Source organism: Antennarius striatus, chromosome 1 (assembly GCF_040054535.1).
Source record: "Antennarius striatus isolate MH-2024 chromosome 1, ASM4005453v1, whole genome shotgun sequence".
NCBI lineage: Eukaryota > Metazoa > Chordata > Actinopteri > Lophiiformes > Antennariidae > Antennarius > Antennarius striatus.
In genome coordinates this window covers 31,118,263-31,128,131 of record NC_090776.1, presented here as the reverse complement: position 1 = coordinate 31,128,131, position 9,869 = coordinate 31,118,263, and the positions used below count along the sequence as shown (strand labels likewise).

The window sequence follows — 9,869 nt, the reverse complement described above, 5'->3', positions numbered from 1 at the left end:
GAAAGAATGAGAGGAATCTTTAGATGAATAATGACGACACACAGACCACCTCTAACTGATGACGTCTCCTCCACCTGAGAGCAGAGGAACATCAGCCAGCTGTTTGGTTGTTCTGTTTGACATACAAAAGATGGAGAAGGAAAGCAGTTTCAAAACAGTCAATTACCCCCACAGAAAGAAAAACCAAAGATTAAAATTAAAAAAAAATTCTTGTAGGGTAACTCGACACTTACGGAGCCCCTAAGGTGACATAGAGAAAACAAAAATGTTCAATGCGAAAAGTTCCTCCATTTACCTATTTATATACAACAAAATAGCTGCTTCATTTATTTAAAGTACATTTGTTATAAAAGATTCTTTATGTTAAGCTTCAAGTTTAAAAAAGTAAATAAAAAAATCATACACACATTAAATGTTCTATAAGCAGGCCAGGTTGTTTTAGGTTTAACTATGAAAACTATCACATCATTGTTTACAGCGTCCCAGTCTGTCACCTTTCCTCTGTGTGCCTGTGCATTCATATAGATTTCGGCAATTTTCCTATTTGTGTGACATAAAGAGATTTTAACAAGACATTGTTGTGAGGATCCAGTGTGAAGAGCATTTCAGTAGCAGTCCTCATCTTGTTCACGTTTCACTGTCCTCTTCCTCCAGTGTAGTCGTTAGATATTTTCAAAATAAAGCATCTATGGAAATTCTCTAGTCCACGTTTCAGCTCTGCTCAGCCTTACTTCATTTGTCTTCAGCAGTAAAAACACACCGTCTTCATGTTTCTTCAAGTTTCCTTCAGATTCCATTAATCTCTGGACGTTCTGAGCAAAATCTTTTCTCCTCCTGCCACCAACTCGTTTTTGGAGCAAAGCATGTTTTACCCCAGCCACTGAACTCAGCTCCTGAGCTCTCCCTCTTCCTCATCCACTGTCCTCTCAGCGAAGTGCCTGTTTCTGCTCTTCTTGTAGAAAAGCCTGTTTCTCCATCAATTTGCGGAACAGCCCTTGCCTGTTGCTTAGCAGCTGTGTGTGCTGGCCACACTCTGCCACACGTCCTTCGTCAAGCACAGCGACGGCATTTGCATTTTGGATGGTGGACAGACGGTGAGCGATGACCACGACCGTTCTCCCTATGGTTTGAGTGAAAAGGCCACAAAATAATAAATCAAGAGAAACCAAGAAAAAAGAAAAAGGGAGTCACTTTAATGGGTAAAATTTGAAAGACAACAACATATAAATGTACCTTCCATCAGACGCTCCAAGGCTTCCTGGACCAGTAACTCATTCTCAGTATCCAAAGCACTGAGGAGACAAAATAGTTTAGGATTTGCATGAACAAAATAACAGGGATGTACCTGCATTTAGCACAATGACACACTGTTTCTGAAGGCATCTTTTTAAAACAGATCAAAATAAAGGCAAAAGGATGAAGATAAAGAGGTTATTTTACAACAACTCTTCCATAATCCTCACCTGGTAGCCTCATCCAAAAGTAGGATTTTAGGATTCTGAGGGAGAGAACATGGTATTATCTCACACAGAAGAGCTTAGTTGCACAGTTCAACTGAAGCCAGGTTAGTGCAACAGAATAATTAGATATTGAAGAAGAAAAGAACATCCATGATGAAAGTAACCTGGTTAATGGATAACAAATACTATGAGAAGCAGGCAGATCTGTTCTTCCAACTCACCTTGAGCAGAGCTCTGGCTATGGCTACCCTCTGTTTCTGACCACCTGAGAAACAAACGTACAACTTCAATTTAATATAAAGCTAACGAAGTATTAGAATATCAATACATTCCTAATCTAAAGTAGCTATTTACATTATTTGATGGAACAAAATACAGGATGAAACAAGCACTCTTCCCAATGCTGAGCACTTCTGTCCAATCATGAGGGAGTGAAGACCCAATGAAAAGTGACATCATGTCAGGGAGTTAACAGCTTCCTTACATCAGCGGTGAAGTGGATGCGATCATACTTTGTACGTGTCTCTGCCTCAGGGTCTCACCTGACAATAGCACTCCTTTCTCCCCCACCACGGTGTCAAAGCCCTGAGGAAATGCTTGAATGAAATTGTAGGCGTTGGCCACTCGAGCTGCCCTGTAGATGTCATCACTAGTCACAGCGTCCGGGTCGATGGCCCCGTACGCTATATTATCTCGAATAGAGCATGAAAACAGCACAGGCTCCTGGGACGGAGATAAGGAGAGGGACAATGTCAGAGACTATTTCTACTGTAAGGATCTTAACATTGCGCGTCTACCTGGTTTATCTGTGTAAGCAACTAAAAAGGTTCACTTATTACCTGGCTGACAGTTCCAATATGTTTCCGCAGCCAATAGGGATTAAGATCTCTGATGTCATGGCCATCAATAGAGATGATTCCTACAGAACAGAGGTGATTCTTTCACGTTCAAGGTTATCATCATGCGATTTGAGAAAGTGTCTAATCACAGTGCAGGGCTTGATGTTGGTGGTTGAGGATGAAGACATAAGAAGCTCGCTCTCACCAGTGTCAGGGTCATATAGCCTCAGCAGCAGCGAGACCAGGGTTGATTTTCCAGATCCACTCGATCCCACCACTGCCATGATGGTACCGGCAGGGACCATCACACTGAGGTTTTGGAAAATAGGAGTCTCCTTACGTGTCGGGTATGCAAAGGAGACATCGACAAACTCCAGGCCACCCTTCAGCTGGTCTGAAGGAAGTACCAGTCCCTCTGTGGAGGAATAGAGGAAGAGAGATGCAAAGATAGAACGATTATTTAGTTCAGCTTTTTTAGTTTATTTAACCTTTATTTATCCAAGTGAATCCCACTGAGATTACAAATCTCTTTTGCAAGGGAGCCCTGGCCAAGACAGCAGCAGCACCACTTACAGTTACATACAGCAATTAAATTAAACAGTTACACTATAAAACATACAATAACAGGGAAAAATCAGTCTAAGAAGGAAAGCAGGTACAGACTCCAATGGAATCTGCCTCCATACCCTTCACCAAATTTTTAAAATCCCTGATCGGGATCAGCTCTTCAAGCTGTAGTTCTGACTGCAAATGATTCCAGGCTGCAGGAGCAGAAAACAGCAAAGCCTGTTTGCCAAGTTCAGTGCGAACCTTAGGGACAGTCAATAAAGGGATGTCATTGGAGCGCAGACAATAAACTGGTTTTAAATAAAATATACCCACAGAGGTAAGAGGGGCACAGACCAAGGATAGACTTATAAATAAAATTGTCCCAATGTGTAAGTCTGCGCGAGGTCAGGGTAGTTGTACAATTAAATAATAAAAAAGAGGAATTGGGTAATTAAATGAGGAATAATAACATGGGATGGATTATTTTCCTGTTTTTTGAAATGTTTAATGCAAAAATTGGCATAAATGACAAAACTATCAAACATTTAATACTATGTTTAATACTAACATTTTCTTGCATTTTCAAATATTTATAAACCGTTATGAATAGAACTCCTGACGGCAAACATGCACCGAGTCACATAAATGTGTTGGATACCAACAATTCCCAGTAATACAGTTTTCAATATTCTGCAATGATCAAGGTACAGAAAGTGTTTGTTTACAATATTTTTTTACAAAAGTGTTGTATTTTTGTATTATGGACACAAATATTTATTAATGCTGTCTTTATTGTGAGGCAAAGGTGCTCAGTGATGAAAATAGACATTTCATCCCCGCTTTTATCCAAGTACTGACCATTTAGAGGAAATTCAGGCTTTCTATCCAACAGCTCCCAGAGTCTGGTTCCTGCCCCAAAACCCTTCATCAGCTCAGAGTAGAAGGAACTCAGACCTGCACATCATACACAAAACCTTGACTCAGCATGCACAGGATACACAGCCATTAACTATACATGTAAAGAAATACTCTTATAATAGATGCATGCATGTGTCCATTACCTGCAATACTGATGCCGACCCAGAAGGTATACATGAGAAAAGATGAGAGCTCTCCAACACTCATTTCCTGACTGGCCATCAGAAGGCCTCCTTTGTACAACACCATCAGGATCATGATGTTACCACTGAGGCCGGTCTGAAACACACGTTTCCATCATTTACTCACTTCCTCATAGAAGTAAGAAGTATCAGGACACACAAAGTGAAGATGCAGTAGAGTGACAATTCATGGACGAGCAACATCCATAACATAAAACATGACAGTTCTCAGGGATCGAGGCAGAAACGTCTCCCCCAAATGGCAGCTGATAAAAACAGCAGTGACATCACCATATTCATAATTAACGTTTTGTCACTAAAGTTGCTGAAAGCCTCTCATTACCAGCCTCAATTACAAAACAAGTACTGTCGTCTGCACCCATAAACCAACTCTGAGCTGATATTTAATTCTTCACAACTTTGGTCATCGAGTCTTCTTCTACGCTGGAATTTAAATACATTAAAAACCCCACCTGAGGCCAGCACCTCAGACAAACAGTGATTTGGACTCCGCAATGACTGTTACAAAGAGTGCCAGCAAAGTGATCTTTATTTACAAGATAGACTTTAGATTTACTAACAAACCTGCAGACTGAGCTGCAAGTTTAACAGATAAAAAGAATAAAATCCCAAAGCCCTGCTGTAAATGGTAGTTTGTCATGTGGTATTTGCCATTTAATTGACTTGAATATGTGCTAAATTGAAGAAGTATTTAATCCAGCCATATGTATTAATCACAAAAATTATATTTATGTAAAAGTGTTAACTAGATATGACCCACTGATGAAATTACTGCAGTAATTATGCATAATAAATATTATGTGTGTCTCTGTGAAATTCCCAGAAACAAACTCAAACTAAGGATTTCCATCAACTGCAGTGTCACTTTAAAAGCATTGTACTGTTATAAAGTTGTCACAAGGAGAATCAATGTCTGTCAGGGAGCTGAGCACTAACAGCTAGAGCCAGTTCAAAAGACGACGGCAGTATTTTGTGACACACACTCACCACGCCATAGAAGCCAGCTCGTAGTACGGCCTCCTTCTTGGCCAGACTGAAGACTTGATCTGTCTTCTGTGTGTAACTTTTGACTTCCGACAGCTCCTTGCCAAAAGCCCTCACTGTTCGCAGATTGCTGATACGTTCTTCTGCCAACTGCACAAAAAGTAAATTATGACTTCATCTGAATCAAAAATCACATTATCAACATTTTACATTATAGTGTTATTTTAATTAAGCTACGACTGGCAGTGCAGCATTCACTTCATGTGTACGCACAAACAATATGGTTTCAACACCCCTGATATGAACTTTGGATTCAAGGAAAAAGCTTCACTGAAATTATAGAAGCCAAAGAATACGAGACTTCTCAATTACAATTTGCCACAGATTCATTCTTTTTAATTTAAGCATCCTTTCATAACTTTATGGTCAAAAAGAAACCTCTTGGATGAGAGGAGAAAACATTTTCAGACTTTCCCTACAAGTTCAGTTAACTTTATTCAACACAGATATCTACCATTACCTGGATGGCTGAGAATCTCCACAGGTATGATTAAACATCTTCAACAATGTCATGATGAAAATAGATAAACATTTCTCAGCCGGTTCATGCTTGTGTTTTCTACCTGTGTAGCTTGTGCGAGTGTGTCCTGTGTGTGTTTAGAGACGGAGCGAAGGTATCTGCCATAGACAACTGCAAGACCGGCCACTGGAGGAACGATCAGCAGGACAAAGGTCGCGAGACTGGGGGACACGTAAAACTGAATGTGGAAACAAAGAAAAAGAGCATTTAAAGGAAAAAAAGCAGAGAAAAAGCAATGAGAGGGGGAAAAAAACAAAGAAAAGAAAAACAGTGCTCTGTTCAGTGGTTGGAGTTACACCCTTTCATTTCCTGGAAAGCTGACAACACCAGGAAATAATTGTAATTGTCGGAACAAAATAGTTGAACATGGATATTGGTGGCAATCTTTGCACAGATGAGCATCATTTACATTAATAGACCAACAAAGCTTACACCTTACCTTCTATAGCAGGAGTGTCAAACTCGTTTTCAACGAGGGCCACATCAGCATAATGGCTGTCCTCAGTAACTAATAAATGTAACTAAATGTAACTCAGTGTAACGTAAAATAATTGTATCTACTCCTTCATGTTAAATAACTCTGAATTTATTACCAAGTTCCCAACATTACAGTTAGACAGAAAAAACATGTTTGTTTGTTTCTCTGTTCTAACATAAATCCTTTTAATTTGTCAGGTTATTAAACCCACAGAACTCCATCAATCAAGGATCAAACTATCAATCAATAAAGAAAAATAACATCAGACACAAGTTAGGACGTTAACTTTGTTCACAACGTTTAGTCAGAGTTAAAATGGGCTGAACTACTGCATTGTGGGAAATGCACTTTTTGGTCAAAGCATGTGTTTGACCTATTATATTTAGACACTCTGACCTTTAAGCTCTGGTGGGCCACATTAAATGATGTGGGGGGCCACATTTGGCCCCTGGGCCTTGGGTTTGACACGTGTTCTATAGGTGAAGGTAACACTTTCCTGTGTCTTTATTGTGTTAGGTCCAGTCATTAAACATAATCCCTCCCTTTCTTCAGTAAACCTGTTTCGACAATCCTATAGTCCACCTAAAGTAGGGTGTCGGGTAACTCCACATATAGTAGCAACAACACAGAACAGAATGACACACACAAAGGATATTGACATATTCAGTAGTACTTCCTTGTACTGAGCAGAATGACACTACACAGCACACACCCTAGTCTGATATGAAAGGACTGTGATATTTTTAAAAGACTGATTGGATGAGGCAGAAAACAACTGACACATATTAATAAAAACATTGAAAACCAAAGATATAGTGTAATCTTCACCCAGTTTGCAATAATTATATTAAGTGTTAAAGTATTCCAGAAACATAATTTAACTACAATTAGTAGATTGAAGACACAATACAAATGAAGCACAGAGGATGGCTGTCGATTCCACATTCAGACATTCCCTGACCAGAATGAACCCTTCTGGGGCGGGTGTCCCACTCACCATCATACTGATGCCAGCGATGGCCTGGGCCACAGCTCTCAGCCCATCGGACAGGTTGTCTGTGATGGAGCGGCCGACAACGGCCGTGTCTGCCGAGAGGCGGTTGATGAGCTCGCCAGTCCTTGTCCTGTCGAAAAACGCCACCTCCTGCATGAGGATGGCGGAGAAGACGGAGGCACGGAGATTACGAACAATCTTTTGACCTGAAGACAGAAGACAAAAACTTCAACAAAGGAGTTGTAAACAGTTGCACACAGCTGATGACACTTTTTAGAACATGAGGTTGTTGATAGGCTCGTTGATTGTATTTGACTTAAACTATTTTTAACAAGAATCTGTAACATACTGCATATTGTATTGATATATAAGGTGTTGAAAGTGTCTGTTTCCTCTCATGTGGGAGATTCATTCTGCAAAGTGATGCAGACACCAGAGTTTGGGTTAAACATTTGCTGTGTCTTTCCCAGTATTTGTCTAATTTATTTGTCTGAGTTGCATGTGTCTCCAGATGGTCTCACCTGAGGTCTGCATGAGGTAAACTCTGGCAGCATTTGCTGCCCCACCACACAGGAATACTCCAGTCAGCAAAACGCACAACGATGTCAGCGAGGAAGTCATTGTCGCGATGTCTGTGGCACCGCTGTAAATGGTGTCAATCACTTTACCCAGGAGGAATGGAGCGGACATCGTCACAGCACTGGAGACAGTTAAGAAGCCGACAGCAGCTGGAGAGCACAGAACACAGAATGAATGGAAGAGATCACAATCAAAGCAGAACATATACTGGAAACAGAGCAAAACCTGGAATAACATAGAGGTTGTAACTTGGAGGAACAGTCATCCAGAAAACATGCAGCAAAAGATACAAGAGGATGTTTTTCAAAGCCTTAAATGTGCTTTAATTGTCCTCCACAAATGTCATAAACAGCTGAATAGTAGAACTGCATTTATTTTCAGCCATATGTACAATGGTAAACGTTTCTAACCGGAGAAGACCTCACAAAGTCAGACCTACCTCCAATTCCAACTCACGTATTTCAACTCAGATTATTTTCCACTGTATTGTATTCAGTTTTCTCCTTTTCATTTTGAAACAATACCTGTATGATGGATTGTTGAAAGAATTCTATTATTGGTGTGTTTGTTCTTTGTTCTACTTAATTTGCATAAGAAGACTTTTTTGGAAAAGCTCTCTGTAGAGTTTCCATCACAAGTACAACATTCATTGAGAATTCATATAATGCTTGTCTTGTTATTTAAATCTAAATCTTTAAATTTAAATCTTTTCAAACAAGTTTCCTTTTCCCTTCTTAATAATTTACTTTCTTACACCACATCTCTCACTGCTGTTATTTCTTAGGACATGCCCTTCATTTCTTACATACTGTACTTCCTCCCCTCCTCTCCCCTCGCCATGCTGTCAGTTTATGTACACTATGTTTCCCAAAGAAATACTGACAATATATACAGTGCCATCAATAGGCTTATACTGTATGTGATGCATTTTTCTCAGACTAAACCGTGACAGCTTATCTAATTACTGTGAAGGGAATGGTTTTTTTATTTTAATGTTTATACTATGCATAGAAAAGTGCTTGAAAACAGAACAGGTAGTGTTTTCAAAATCAGGAAAAAAGCCTGAAATCTCAATTTATTTTATGTATTTTCTACCAATGGAAGAAATGTTGCACAAACCTAAAACTATATTTGAGTGTGTGTCTCCCTCGGATCATCTGATCCTCATGGGACATGTATGAATGTGTGGTTTTCTGGACTCCTTCCCCTCTCCGACCACTTCAGCGGTGTGTTTACCTGCCACTCTCCATCTCTCCGGGTGAGCAAATGTCAAAATCCTTCTCACGTCCTCCACAGGGACCGTGACCGGGGGCTGGTCTCCCTCCGGCCCCGTCTGCGGCTCCACCGATCCGGCAGCGGAGGGTCGAGACCCGGCCGAGGAGCCGGCGAAGGCGACATGCGTGTGGGCGAACGTCCTTCCCCGGCCTGCAGGTGAGCAGGAACGAAGCACGGAAAGACCTCCGACTGGACCGCGAAGCCAGACCGACGCGGTTCTGGGGGAGTAAACGGGGAACACAGGTGCCGGATGGGCCGAGTACTTGGCCCCGGTCGTTTGGGTCTTTTTCCTGGAGGAAGCTGTGAAGGTCGGCGGGTGTAAAAGCCACGACACCCTCGGATGCGTTAGCTGGAACCTGGACAAATGTAATCCCTCTGTGCACCTTGACATGCTAGTGAAAAATCGCATCATTCTGTTTGCAAGATATAAAAAATAAAATAAAAAATAGATGTGACAAATGGGAATCTAAATCTTGGTATTTCCTGTCAATGACTGACAGTGTCGAGGTGTTTCTCATGGACCCAGCCTCTCATAATAACACTAGTCCTCCGACCGTGAGGTCAGACCACCACATCCTCAGCCAGCGTCCTGTCGCGTCATCGTCGGCTTTAGTCCGTTACTATCCGCGTTATCTGCCGCTGACAGCCGCCTTCACCCAGCCTATCTCTTATCGATGAACGGCTCCAACACCCAGCCTGTCACTGTCATCTGTCGCCGAATATCTGGTTAGCAGGCGGGTAAACGTGAAGCACAAGCTGTCGAAGACAGACTGCCGTCAAAATGCACTCTGGAATATAACAATAGTCCCCATGGAGCGTCTAGAGTAGAGGCAGAAAAGGTGACCCTCGTTCGGTTCCAGTGAACTCACGATTCCTCATTCTCAGCAGGGGAATGGCTGATGAGCAACGTTAAACAAACTTTCCCAGGCATGAGCAAGCTATCCCAGATCTCTGTTGAGACACTAGTGGCCGCAATATTAGCACGATAAGCAGATTTCTCGAAGAAATCG

General features: G+C 41.3%; 1 protein-coding gene across 2 annotated transcripts; it reads right to left on the bottom strand.

Moving 5' to 3' along the window:
- Window positions 1–286: 286 nt before the first annotated feature.
- abcb10 (ATP-binding cassette, sub-family B (MDR/TAP), member 10) lies at window positions 287–9,739 on the bottom strand. Of its 2 annotated transcripts, XM_068311648.1 has the most exons (14): window positions 8,821–9,739; window positions 7,527–7,733; window positions 7,009–7,211; window positions 5,577–5,711; window positions 4,957–5,103; window positions 3,910–4,045; window positions 3,707–3,802; window positions 2,505–2,714; window positions 2,300–2,379; window positions 2,003–2,183; window positions 1,682–1,725; window positions 1,464–1,498; window positions 1,234–1,292; window positions 287–1,120 (listed from the first exon to the last, which is right to left on the bottom strand). In XM_068311648.1, exons 1-14 carry the CDS (start codon window positions 9,269–9,271, stop codon window positions 927–929), a joined length of 2,178 nt encoding a protein of 725 aa, XP_068167749.1. In that variant the 5' UTR covers window positions 9,272–9,739; the 3' UTR covers window positions 287–926. The 2 variants fall into 2 exon arrangements, with proteins under 2 accessions (XP_068167749.1, XP_068167758.1); XM_068311657.1 differs by lacking the exon at window positions 1,464–1,498 and having other exon boundaries at window positions 983–1,120.
- Window positions 9,740–9,869: the final 130 nt, after the last annotated feature.

Bases quoted from the DNA above. Each gene is read 5' to 3' on its own strand.
- abcb10 (XM_068311648.1), bottom strand. From the start codon at position 9,271: ATGATGCGATTTTTCACTAGCATGTCAAGGTGCACAGAGGGATTACAT. The intron at 7,212-7,526 runs GTGAGACCATCT...TTCTGTCTTCAG, and splicing joins TTACCTCATGCAGACCTCAG to GTCAAAAGATTGTTCGTAAT. The intron at 5,712-7,008 runs GTGAGTGGGACA...TTCCACATTCAG, and splicing joins TCGCTGGCATCAGTATGATG to TTTTACGTGTCCCCCAGTCT.